Below are 13,870 nucleotides of genomic sequence, written 5' to 3'. Positions count from 1 at the left end.
TCTACCGTTGGATTCTGGAGTCTACAGTTGGATTCCAGTCTACCGTTGGATTCTAGAATCTACAGTTGGATTCTACAGTCTAGAGTTGGATTCTACAGTCTACAGTTGGATTCCAGTCTACCGTTGGATTCTACAGTCTACAGTTGGATTCTACAGTCCACCGTTGGATTCTACAGTCTACAGTTGGATTCTACAGTCCACCGTTGGATTCTACAGTCTAGTGTTGGATTCTACAGTCCACCGTTGGATTCTACAGTCTAGTGTTGGATTCTACAGTATATTGTTGGATTCTACAGTCTACAGTTGGATTCTACAGTCTACCGTTGGATTCTACAGTCTACAGTTGGATTCTACAGTCTAGAGTTGGATTCTACAGTCTACAGTTGGATTCCAGTCTACCGTTGGATTCTACAGTCTAGTGTTGGATTCTACAGTCTAGAGTTGGATTCTACAGTCTACAGTTGGATTCTACAGTCTACAGTTGGATTCTACAGTCTACAGTTGGATTCTACAGTCTAGTGTTGGATTCTACAGTATATTGTTGGATTCTACAGTCTACAGTTGGATTCTACAGTCTAGTGTTCGATTCTACAGTCTACAGTTGGATTCTAAAGGATTTGTAAAGTCAGTTGCATTAAATTATTTTGACTTTACAGGCTGGCATTCAGGGAATTCAGACCCACTGTAGAGGAAGAGGAAGCATCTTTGTCTTGTTTTCTTGTGCGACGGCCTCTGTAGTAGTGGCTGTGGCTTCTGCCACGCATGGGAATAATACCGTGAGTTCAGGAACAGGAGAATCAGAAGCTCCCAGAGTTTATCTGTGATCCAGTCATCAACGCGCCCACCATCACAAAAACAACGCTATAGATATAGAGACAGAGTTTATTTCACTTGCTTTGCCAATGTATATTTCCCATGCAAATAAAGCCCCATTGAATTGAATAGAGAGAGAGAGAGAGAGAGAGAGAGAGAGAGAGAGAGAGAGAGAGAGAGAGAGAGAGAGAGAGAGAGAGAGAGAGAGAGAGAGAGAGAGAGAGAGAGAGAGAGAGAGAGAGAGAGAGAGAGAGAGAGAGAGAGAGAGTGAGAGAGAGAGAGAGAGAGAGAGAGAGAGAGAGAGAGAGAGAGAGAGAGAGAGAGAGAGAGAGAGAGAGAGAGAGAGAGAGAGAGAGAGAGAGAGAGAGAGAGAGAGTGAGATCCAGGTGTGTACAGTTGGTGCTATGTATTGGGGCAGGTAGCGTTCTCCTGGCATCCGCCAATCCCAGATTCGTCCATCAGACTGCCAGATGGTGAAACGTGATTCATCACTCCAGAGAATTCGTTTCCACTGCCCCTGAGTCTAATGGCGGCGAGCTTTACACCACTCCAGCCGACTCTTGGGAAGGCGCATGGTGATCTAGGCTTGTGTGTGGCTCCTCTGCCATGGAAACCCATTTCATGAAGCTCCCGACGAACAGTTCTTGAGCTGACGTTGCTTCCAGAGGCAGTTTGGAACGCGGTAAATAATGTTCTAACCGAGGACAGACACATTTTATGTGCTATGCGCTTCAGCACTTGGCGGTCCCGTTCTGAGCTTGTATGGCCTACCACTTCGCAGCTGAGCCGTTGTTGCTCCTAGACGTTTCCACGTCATGATGACAACACTTACAGTTGACCTGGGCAGCTCTAGCAGGGCAGAAATTTGACAAACTACTTGTTGAAAAGGTGGCATCCTATGACAGTGCCACGTTGAAAGTCACCAAGCTCTTCAGTAAGGCCATTCTACTGCCAATTTTTGTCTATGGAGATTGCATGGCTTTGTGCTCAATTTTATACACCTGTCTGCAACGGGTGTGGCTGAAATAGCCGAAGTAACTAATCTGAAGGGGTGTATTTTAGAAGCTAATTATACTGAAAATTGGTATAAAAGCTTTTTACATTTTTCACATTTAAAATGTGTCCTTCAGCAGATGCTCTTATGCAGAGCGACTTAATTAGTGTATTCATCTTATGATATCTAGGTGGGACAACCACATATTACAGATATGAAAGTACATTTTCTTCAATACGGTAGCTGCCAGTCAGAGCTAAAGGGGGGAGGGGCGGTCAGTTGTTTATATTATTTTTATATTTATGATTATGTGACTATTTTATGTTGACAATAATTCTATTACATATAATTCTCAGACTGCCGTAAGCTACTGCTGCTATTACCACTTCCCCTGCTGCTGCTATTGTGAAGTCTCTGAAAATAAAATCGCTTTTTTCTGCCTGGTGCTCCAGGCTTTATCCTTCAGAACCTGAAGTTCGATTGATCGTGAAGCAGCAGAAAAACTTGTTTGAAGGAAAAGCACAATTATGTCCACATCCTTAAATGTCACCCTGTTTCCTGTGTAGTGCATTACCCCATAGGGGCGTCACAATCACATTACCCCATAGAGGCGTCACAATCACATTACCCCATAGTGGCGTCACAATCACATTACCCCATAGAGGCGTCACAATCACATTACCCCATAGAGGCGTCACAATCACATTACCCCATAGGGGCGTCACAATCACATTACCCCATAGTGGCGTCACAATCACATTACCCCATAGAGGCGTCACAATCACATTACCCCATAGGGGCGTCACAATCACATTACCCCATAGTGGCGTCACAATCACATTACCCCATAGAGGCGTCACAATCACATTACCCCATAGTGGCGTCACAATCACATTACCCCATAGTGGCGTCACAATCACATTACCCCATAGGGGCGTCACAATCACATTACCCCATAGGGGCGTCACAATCACATTACCCCATAGGGGCGTCACAATCACATTACCCCATAGGGGCGTCACAATCACATTTGGTAGAGCACGGCATGGTCCTCTGTAGACCAGTTGGTAGAGGGCGGTCCTCTGTAGACCAGTTGGTAGAGCATGGTCCTCTGTAGACCAGTTGGTAGAGCACGGTCCTCTGTAGACCAGTTGGTAGAGGGCGGTCCTCTGTAGACCAGTTGGTAGAGGGCGGTCCTCTGTAGACCAGTTGGTAGAGGGCGGTCCTCTGTAGACCAGTTGGTAGAGCACGGCACGGTCCTCTGTAGACCAGTTGGTAGAGGGCGGTCCTCTGTAGACCAGTTGGTAGAGGGCGGTCCTCTGTAGACCAGTTGGTAGAGCACGGCACGGTCCTCTGTAGACCAGTTGGTAGAGGGCGGTCCTCTGTAGACCAGTTGGTAGAGGGCGGTCCTCTGTAGACCAGTTGGTAGAGCACGGCACGGTCCTCTGTAGACCATTTGGTAGAGGGCGGTCCTCTGTAGACCAGTTGGTAGAGCACAGTCCTCTGTAGACCAGTTGGTAGAGCACGGTCCTCTGTAGACCAGTTGGTAGAGCATGGTCCTCTGTAGACCAGTTGGTAGAGCACGGTCCTCTGTAGACCAGTTGGTAGAGCACGGTCCTCTGTAGACCAGTTGGTAGAGCACGGTCCTCTGTAGACCAGTTGGTAGAGCACGGTCCTCTGTAGACCAGTTGGTAGAGGGCGGTCCTCTGTAGACCAGTTGGTAGAGCACGGCACGGTCCTCTGTAGACCATTTGGTAGAGGGCGGTCCTCTGTAGACCAGTTGGTAGAGCATGGTCCTCTGTAGACCAGTTGGTAGAGCACGGTCCTCTGTAGACCAGTTGGTAGAGCACGGTCCTCTGTAGACCAGTTGGTAGAGCATGGTCCTCTGTAGACCAGTTGGTCGAGCACGGTCCTCTGTAGACCAGTTGGTAGAGCACGGTCCTCTGTAGACCAGTTGGTAGAGCACGGTCCTCTGTAGACCAGTTGGTCGAGCACAGTCCTCTGTAGACCAGTTGGTAGAGCACGGTCCTCTGTAGACCAGTTGGTAGAGCATGGTCCTCTGTAGACCAGTTGGTAGAGCACGGTCCTCTGTAGACCAGTTGGTAGAGCACGGTCCTCTGTAGACCAGTTGGTAGAGCACGGTCCTCTGTAGACCAGTTGGTAGAGCACGGTCCTCTGTAGACCAGTTGGTAGAGCACGGTCCTCTGTAGACCAGTTGGTAGAGCATGGTCCTCTGTAGACCAGTTGGTAGAGCACAGTCCTCTGTAGACCAGTTGGTAGAGCACGGTCCTCTGTAGACCAGTTGGTAGAACACGGTCCTCTGTAGACCAGTTGGTAGATCATGGTCCTCTGTAGACCAGTTGGTAGAGCACGGTCCTCTGTAGACCAGTTGGTAGAGGGCGGTCCTCTGTAGACCAGTTGGTAGAGGGCGGTCCTCTGTAGACCAGTTGGTAGAGGGCGGTCCTCTGTAGACCAGTTGGTAGAGCACGGCACGGTCCTCTGTAGACCAGTTGGTAGAGGGCGGTCCTCTGTAGACCAGTTGGTAGAGGGCGGTCCTCTGTAGACCAGTTGGTAGAGCACGGCACGGTCCTCTGTAGACCAGTTGGTAGAGGGCGGTCCTCTGTAGACCAGTTGGTAGAGGGCGGTCCTCTGTAGACCAGTTGGTAGAGCACGGCACGGTCCTCTGTAGACCATTTGGTAGAGGGCGGTCCTCTGTAGACCAGTTGGTAGAGCACAGTCCTCTGTAGACCAGTTGGTAGAGCACGGTCCTCTGTAGACCAGTTGGTAGAGCAAGGTCCTCTGTAGACCAGTTGGTAGAGCACGGTCCTCTGTAGACCAGTTGGTAGAGCACGGTCCTCTGTAGACCAGTTGGTAGAGCACGGTCCTCTGTAGACCAGTTGGTAGAGGGCGGTCCTCTGTAGACCAGTTGGTAGAGCACGGCACGGTCCTCTGTAGACCATTTGGTAGAGGGCGGTCCTCTGTAGACCAGTTGGTAGAGCACGGTCCTCTGTAGACCAGTTGGTAGAGCACGGTCCTCTGTAGACCAGTTGGTAGAGCATGGTCCTCTGTAGACCAGTTGGTCGAGCACGGTCCTCTGTAGACCAGTTGGTAGAGCACGGTCCTCTGTAGACCAGTTGGTAGAGCACGGTCCTCTGTAGACCAGTTGGTCGAGCACAGTCCTCTGTAGACCAGTTGGTAGAGCACGGTCCTCTGTAGACCAGTTGGTAGAGCATGGTCCTCTGTAGACCAGTTGGTAGAGCACGGTCCTCTGTAGACCAGTTGGTAGAGCACGGTCCTCTGTAGACCAGTTGGTAGAGCACGGTCCTCTGTAGACCAGTTGGTAGAGCACGGTCCTCTGTAGACCAGTTGGTAGAGCATGGTCCTCTGTAGACCAGTTGGTAGAGCACAGTCCTCTGTAGACCAGTTGGTAGAGCACGGTCCTCTGTAGACCAGTTGGTAGAACACGGTCCTCTGTAGACCAGTTGGTAGAGCATGGTCCTCTGTAGACCAGTTGGTAGAGCACGGTCCTCTGTAGACCAGTTGGTAGAGCACGGTCCTCTGTAGACCAGTTGGTAGAGCACGGTCCTCTGTAGACCAGTTGGTAGAGCACGGTCCTCTGTAGACCAGTTGGTAGAGCATGGTCCTCTGTAGACCAGTTGGTAGAGCACGGTCCTCTGTAGACCAGTTGGTCGAGCATGGTACTTGCGATGCCCTGATAGTTGATTCTCTTCCTGGGACTATGTTAAACATATGCACATGGGCTCCCGAGTGGTGTAGCAGTGTAAGGCACTGCATCTCAGTGCTAGAGGTGTCACTACAGACCCTGGTTCGATTCCAGGCTGTATCACCACTAGCTGTGATTGGGAGCCCCATAGGGCGGCGCACAATTGGCCCAGCGTCGTCCGAGTTTGGCCGGGGTAGGCCGTCATTGTAAATAAAAATGTGTTCTTAACTGACTTGCCTAGTTAAATAAAGGTTAAATACAACATTTTAAAATTACTGTAAGTCGCTTTAAATAGAAGTATTTGCTAAATGGAACACGTTCCTAATATTTAGTTGAACCCTGCCCCCTTTTGCCCTCAGAACAGCCTCAATTCTTCAGGGAATGGACTCTACAAGGTATCGAAAGCGTTCTTGACACAAACCGGTGCGCCTGGCACCAACTACCGTACCCCATTCAAAGGCACCTAAATATTTTGTCTTCAAATCATTCACCCTTTGAACGGTACACATACACAATCCATGTCTCAATTGTCTCAATGCTTAAAAAAAAATATTTTTTATCCTCTAGAGTCGATTGCCTCACTGGTGCGTCCATCTAAATAACATAATACAAAAATCCCCATCAAACTCCATCAGTTTAAGTCTCAATCCACCACATCCGCCGATTTCGCACTTCCGCATCTGCGGTGAACCGTGACAGAGCTAGAGCGGTGAACCTTGACAGAGCTAGAGCGGTGAACCGTGACCGAGCTAGAGCGGTGAACAGTGACAGAGCTAGAGAGGTGAACCGTGACAGAGCTAGAGCGGTGAACAGTGACAGAGCTAGAGGGGTGAACCGTGACAGAGCTAGAGAGGTGAACCGTGACAGAGCTAGAGGGGTGAACCGTGACAGAGCTAGAGAGGTGAACCGTGACAGAGCTAGAGCGGTGAACCGTGACAGAGCTAGAGCGGTGAACCGTGACAGAGCTAGAACGGTGAACCGTGACAGAGCTAGAGGGGTGAACCGTGACAGAGCTAGAACGGTGAACCGTGACAGAGCTAGAGGGGTGAACCGTGACAGAGCTAGAGGGGTGAACCGTGACAGAGCTAGAGCGGTGAACCGTGACAGAGCTAGAGAGGTGAACCGTGACAGAGCTAGAGCGGTGAACCGTGACAGAGCTAGAGCGGTGAACCGTGACAGAGCTAGAGGGGTGAACCGTGACAGAGCTAGAGGGGTGAACCGTGACAGAGCTAGAGAGGTGAACCGTGACAGAGCTAGAGCGGTGAACCGTGACAGAGCTAGAGCGGTGAACCGTGACAGAGCTAGAGGGGTGAACCGTGACAGAGCTAGAACGGTGAACCGTGACAGAGCTAGAGGGGTGAACCGTGACAGAGCTAGAGCGGTGAACCGTGACAGAGCTAGAGCCGTGAACCGTGACGGAGCTAGAGTGGTGAACCGTGACAGAGCTAGAGCCGTGAACCGTGACGGAGCTAGAGTGGTGAACCGTGACAGAGCTAGAGCCGTGAACCGTGACAGAGCTAGAGCGGTGAACCGTGACAGAGCTAGAGGGGTGAACCGTGACAGAGCTAGAGCGGTGAACCGTGACAGAGCTAGAGCCGTGAACCGTGACAGAGCTAGAGAGGTGAACCGTGACAGAGCTAGAGAGGTGAACCGTGACAGAGCTAGAGCGGTGAACCGTGACAGAGCTAGAGGGGTGAACCGTGACAGAGCTAGAGCCGTGAACCGTGACAGAGCTAGAGGGGTGAACCGTGACAGAGCTAGAGCGGTGAACCGTGACAGAGCTAGAGGGGTGAACCTTGACAGAGCTAGAGCGGTGAACCGTGACGGAGCTAGAGGGGTGAACCGTGACAGAGCTAGAGAGGTGAACCGTGACAGAGCTAGAGCGGTGAACCGTGACAGAGCTAGAGAGGTAAACCGTGACAGAGCTAGAGCGGTGAACCGTGACAGAGCTAGAACGGTGAACCGTGACAGAGCTAGAGCGGTGAACCGTGACAGAGCTAGAACGGTGAACCGTGACAGAACTAGAACGGTGAACCGTGACAGAACTAGAACGGTGAACCGTGACGGAGCTAGAGCGGTGAACCGTGACAGAGCTAGAACGGTGTTTTGTCACACCGTGAGACATCCTGAATATCGGTCTTCACATGAAAATGTCTGCAGCGTTTGAAGGTATTTTTGTGCCTACCCAAAAACAAGGGGTTAAGTATGTTGAAAAAAATACAAAACAATACTTCCTGAGCTTTCTTATGTCTTCTAGTTATAGGACAACCACTTCAAAACATTATTCCTTATGAGATATTTTAATTTTTTTTGCCATTCATGAATGTATTATTCAATGAGTTTCTCTGCGCTATAGTAGTAAAGGCCATTCAATATTTTATCAAATAATAATATATTTTGAAATGTATACCTTAATAAGGGGTTCTAACATTCCAAAACAAATAGAGAAATGACCCATAGTACGACCGTCTTAAAACAATTGTATATGTCAACTTAGAACCTCCCCATACCAACGGCTAACCTGTCTCCTCCCCTTCATCGACACTTATGATGTGGATATATCAAGTGACATCAATACGGGATCATAGCTTTCACCTGGATTGACCTGGTCAGTCTGTCATGGACAGAGCAGGTGTTCCTAATGTTTTGTATACTCAGTGTATATCATTATCAATGCTCTGTACAAACTAGAACTATATTCTGCTTTTAAAATCTCTGGCACGCTTCTCAGCATTTTTGTTTTTTTCATTTAAACCCAGAAAATGTTTCCTAATTATTTGACAACTGGCAGTTTTACCACTGCCAGGATTTCACTCATAAAAGTATTAATTCATTCTGTGTCATAGAATCTGATGTCCCAGTTGCAGGGAAGCAGTGTTTGAGATTCAGATGAGCGTGGACCTTCTAATCAAACCCCTTACTGTCTCCTCTTCTCCTCACAAACACTCCCTCGTTCCCTTACTGTCTCCTCCTCTCCTCACAAACACTCCCTCGTTCCCTTACTGTCTCCTCCTCTCCTCACAAACACTCCCTCGTTCCCTTACTGTCTCCTCCTCTCCTCACAAACACTCCCTCTTTCACTTTCTTGCTCCTTCTCTATATCCCACTCGTTCTCTCCTTCCCCTTTCCTCTCATTCTCTCTCTCTCCCTCTCTCTCTCTCTTTCTTCCTCTCTTCCTCTCTCTCTTCCTCTCTCTCTTCCTCTATTCCTCTCCCCGTCTACATTTCTCCTTCTCTCTCTCTCTATCCCTGTCTCTCCCCCTCTCCCTCCCCTCTCTACAGGATAATGCATATCCTTCCCCCTCTGGAGAGAGAAGAAGGAACCATGAGCAACGTCACCGTCACCGACAATGCAGCCGAGCCCATCAGCAGAACCATGTCTCCAGCCACGCCCTACCCATACCCCTACCCCATCTCCTTCCAGGTACACCTACAGTATATACTGTATGTCTGTCTGAAGTAGGTCATGGGATATGTGCTGTATTTACGTGATATTGGGATTACACCTGGAATAAAATCATGATCATTGGAGAAATGTTTATTTAAACAGCTTTTTAACAGTATTTCCTGTATTGTTGCCAGACAAATTCCCATACGGGACTGTAAAGTATTCATTCATTCATTCACTCAGGTGTCCCTGACCGGCTTCCTGATGCTGGAGATCGTGCTGGGCCTGAGCTCCAACCTCACCGTGCTGGCCCTGTACTGCATGAAGTCCAACCTGATCTCCTCGGTCTCCAACATCGTCACCATGAACCTTCACGTCCTGGATGTGTTAGTGTGTGTCTGCTGTATCCCACTGACCGTGGTGGTGTTGCTGTTGTCTCTGGAGGGGGATACAGCCTTGGTTTGTTGCTTCCACGAGGCGTGCGTGTCGTTCGCTAGTGTCGGCACGGCAGCCAACGTACTCGCCATTACCCTGGACCGGTACGACATCTCTGTGAAACCGGCGAATAGAGTCCTAACGATGGGCCGAGCCCTGGCTCTGCTGGCCACCATTTGGGTGCTGTCGTTCCTCAGTTTCCTGGTGCCTTTCATGGAGGTGGGGTTCTTCGCCCCAGGCCAGTCGGAGCTGAACCAGACTCTGACGGATGTAGTCACAGTGGCCCACACCAACCAATACTACACAGAGTTAGGACTCTACTATCACCTACTGGTCCAGATACCCATCTTCTTCTTCACTGCTGTTGTGATGCTCGTCACCTATTCCAAGATCCTCCAAGCGCTCAACATCCGCATTGGGACACGCTTTCACACAGCGTCGCAGAAGAAGAAGGCCAGGAGGAAAAAACGTCCCTCCATGACGGCTATGACGTCACAGGCGACGGACGGGGCCACGGACCCATCCGAGCCCAGCGGACGTGCTCTCCCCCCGATGGGCATGCGGACCTCCGTCTCCCTCATCATTGCGTTGAGACGAGCGGTTAAACGCCACCGGGAGCGACGAGAACGCCAGAAACGAGTCTTCAGGATGTCGCTGCTCATCGTGTCGACCTTCCTGCTCTGCTGGACTCCCATAACTGCCCTCAACACGGTCATCTTGACCGTAGGCCCCAGCGACTTCACGGTCAAGCTGCGGTTGGGCTTCCTGGTCATGGCATACGGGACGACCATCTTCCATCCGCTTCTCTACGCCTTCACCAGGCAGAAGTTCCAGAAGGTTTGCCCACCCACTTCTGCCACGTACACACACAAAAGCACATACACGCACGCACACATGTACACACACACACACACACACACACACACACACACACACACACACACACACACACACACACACACACACACACACACACACACACACACACACACACACACACACACACACACACACACACACACACACACACACACACACACTCCACACCACAGCCCAGATCACAGCCTGTTGACGATGCTTTCAGTGTGTAGTGTTTAGTGTGTAGTGTTTAGTGGGTAGTGTTTAGTGTGTAGTGTGTTTATTTTGTTGTGTTTTTATTGTGTATTTGTTTGGTGTAGATATTGTTCATCTATTGGCTGGTGCAATCAAATGTCCCCTTTGGAGATTAATAAATTAATATCTTATCTTATCTTCTGGTATCTTATCTTCTGTTATCTTATCTGATACTATCTTATCTTCTGTTATCTTGTCTTATGTTATCTTATCTTCTGTTATCTTATCTTATGATGTCTTATCATCTGTTATCTTATCTTATGCTGTCTTATCATCTGTTATCTTATCTGATACTATCTTATCTTCTGTTATCTTATCTGATACTATCTTATCTTCTGTTATCTTGTCTTATGTTATCTTATCTTCTGTTATCTTATCTTATGATGTCTTATCATCTGTTATCTTATCTTATGCTGTCTTATCATCTGTTATCTTATCTGATACTATCTTATCTTCTGTTATCTTATCTTATGATGTCTTATCATCTGTTATCTTATCTTATGCTGTCTTATCATCTGTTATCTTATCATATCTTCTGTTATCTTATCATATCTTATCTTCTGTTGTCTATCCTATCTTCAGTTATCTTATGTTATCTTATGTTATTTAATCTTATCTTCTGTTGTCTTATCTTATCTTATGTTATCTGATATTATCTTAAGGTTCTGAAGAGTAAGATGAAGAAGAGGGTGGTGAGCATCATAGAGGCCGACCCGCTGCCCAACAACGCGGTCATACGTAACTCCTGGATTGACCCCAAAAGGAACAAGAAGGTCACCATCAACGAGGACGCCGAGGCCAGGCAAAAATGTCTGCAGTCTTCAGAGGACGCTGTGGAATGACTGTAATTACTTAGCGACCTTGTCAAGAGGTCCGGATCTCAGGGGTTTGTCTGTATAGGAAAGTCTTGGGCTGGCCGCAAACGTTTTTTTTCAGACCGCCTATGTCCAAACGAATAATTTTCGGGATGAGAAAAGGTTTTCAGTGTAAACTTAAATAACTTAAAACAGATATAAAGTATGTCGAAAAGATAATAGACCTATATATTTTTTAACTACGATTTTATTTGAGAACTAACAATCAGCGAAATAAAAGCTAGACAGTCAGGCAGAATTTAAAATTCCCAAAATGATGCATTCAGGAGTATTTTAGTCATGGCATGAGGCCCCCATTGATTTGTTATGATGTTCGAGTCACTCAGATAGCATAAGCCATGGCAGAATGTGTAGAATTGCAGGAAATGTGATGTAAAACTGCACATTTTATCTCTGTCAAAATGCGCAAAATGGCCACGCCCCCCACCATGCCCATCACCTAAGTCCCGTTTTGATCCAGGAAAAAAAACTGGATCTCTTGGTGTAATGGCTAAGGTGTTGGGTTGACAGTCGCTGGACCCAGGTTTAAGTCCCGAACAACGAGACCAGACAGAAATGTCTTCAGAGGATGCTATGGAATGAATCATAGAATCTAGTCATTCTATTTCTGTTGAATGAATTCTAGTCATTCTATTTCTGTTGAATGAATGAACTACTTAAGGGCAAGACGACACAATAAGGAACGTTGACAGTAGATCACCTGATGGGTGGCGACGGATGGTGGTGATTCAACATGTCGGATTGTCGCACTGCTGACGTTCTGTGGTCAAAGGAGGCTGGTGGAGGAAGGCCAAACGCTGCTTTCAGCCGTGGTCTGTTTTGTCCTCTAGTGCAATCTTTAAAACTCAAAGCAGAGGAGGCTGGTGGTGGGAGAAATTGGAGGACAGGTTCATTGTAATGGCTGACACTGAAAAAATGGAAGGGTATCAAACACATCAAACAAAATGTCACCAGACGCCACTGACTCTAAGAAAGGACTAATTATTAGGTTCATCAGGTTGGGATAAAAACAAGGGAAACACATTCCAAAGCAGCAATGTAAATATACAGGTAGCTGCCAAGATAAAGGAAACTCCAACATAAAGTGTCTTAATATGTTGTTGGTCCACCACGAGCCAGATCGGCTTCAATGCTCCTCGGCATAGATTCTACAAGTGTCTGAAACTCTATTGGAAGGATGCAACACCGTTCTTCCACAAGAAATGCCACAGTTCGGTGTTTTGTTGACGGTGGTGGAAAACGCTGTCTCAGGCACCGCTCCAGAATCTCCCATAAATGTTCAGTTGGGTTGAGATCTGGGGACTGAAACGAACACGAGCACGCACACACACACACACACACACAAACATACACACACACATACACACACACAAACCCTTTAAATCCCCCATGCTCCTTTGAAACCCCCTCTTTCAAAGTCACTAAGTCATCTCTTCTTCTATCCCTGGTGGCCAAAATAATGGGCAACTCTGCATTTTTACACATGACCCTAAGCATGATGGGGTGATAATTGCTTAATTAAATCAGGAACCACACCTGTGTGGAAAAACCTGGTTTCAATATATTTGTATCCCTCATTTCCTCAAGTGGTTCCTTTATTTTGGCAGTTACCTGTATGTGTATTTACTGTAAATGTACAAATACCAGAGATGGATAAGTTATTGCTATTTATTGAAAACAAAGTACATTAGAGGGTTCATTGATAAACGCTGTAGATATTGCATGGCTTTTGGTAACTGTAGAAATATATATATATAGAGAGAGAGACATGTACAGTATATAAGGAATACATATTATATATAGAACAAGTAGGCATTGTATACATTGTATGTTTATAATAAATGTTGTGTTCAATGAATGTTTGTATTTGTATACAGTAAATGCACCATTGAATTAGGAAAACTGAGAATGAGATCTCTTTAACAAGTGAGACCTGTGTACAAGACAACAGCAAACATCACAAAATACAAATACAGTGCATTCAGAAAGTATTCATGACCCCTTGACTTAGTACACATTTTGTTATGTTACAGCCTTATTATAAAATGGATTAAATAAAATAAAATCCTCATTAATCTATACACAATACCACATAATGAAAACAGGTTTTTAGACATTTTTGCTAATTTATTAAAAATAAAAAACAGAAGTCCCTTACATATTTACAGTATTCAGACCCTTTCCTATGAGACTCAAAATTGAGCTCAGGTGTACCTTTCCATTGATCATCCTTGAGAGCGGTGAACCGTGACAGAGCGTTTCTCCAACTTGATTGGAGTCCACCTGTGGTAAATTCAATTGATTGGACATGATTTGGAAAGGCACACACCTGTGGCACACATACGGTCTCACATGTCCGAGCAAAAACCAAGCCATGAGTTCGAAGGAATTGTCTGTAGAGCTCCAAGACATGATTGTGTCGAGGTACTGATCTGGGGAAGGGTACCAAAACATTTCTGCAGCATTGAAGGTCCCCAAGAACACAGTACCCTCCATCATTCTTAAACGGAAGAAGTTTGGAACCACCAT

The 13,870-nt window shown here is 47.1% G+C and overlaps 1 protein-coding gene across 1 annotated transcript in view; it reads left to right on the top strand.

Moving 5' to 3' along the window:
* LOC139584239 (G-protein coupled receptor 22-like) overlaps positions 1-13,199 on the top strand; it is a 20,404-nt gene extending 7,205 nt beyond the window's left edge. Inside the window, exons 3-5 of the mRNA XM_071415853.1 lie at positions 8,813-8,954; positions 9,162-10,190; positions 11,129-13,199. Coding sequence (XP_071271954.1) covers positions 8,817-8,954; positions 9,162-10,190; positions 11,129-11,308 — 1,347 coding nt within the window. The 5' untranslated portion in view covers positions 8,813-8,816 and the 3' untranslated portion in view covers positions 11,309-13,199. The remainder of the gene's footprint in view (positions 1-8,812; positions 8,955-9,161; positions 10,191-11,128) is intronic.
* Positions 13,200-13,870: the final 671 nt, after the last annotated feature.

The sequence above is a fragment of the Salvelinus alpinus genome, chromosome 9 (genome assembly GCF_045679555.1).
Source record: "Salvelinus alpinus chromosome 9, SLU_Salpinus.1, whole genome shotgun sequence".
NCBI classification, from domain to species: domain Eukaryota; kingdom Metazoa; phylum Chordata; class Actinopteri; order Salmoniformes; family Salmonidae; genus Salvelinus; species Salvelinus alpinus.
This window is presented reverse-complemented; position numbering and strand designations above follow the sequence as displayed.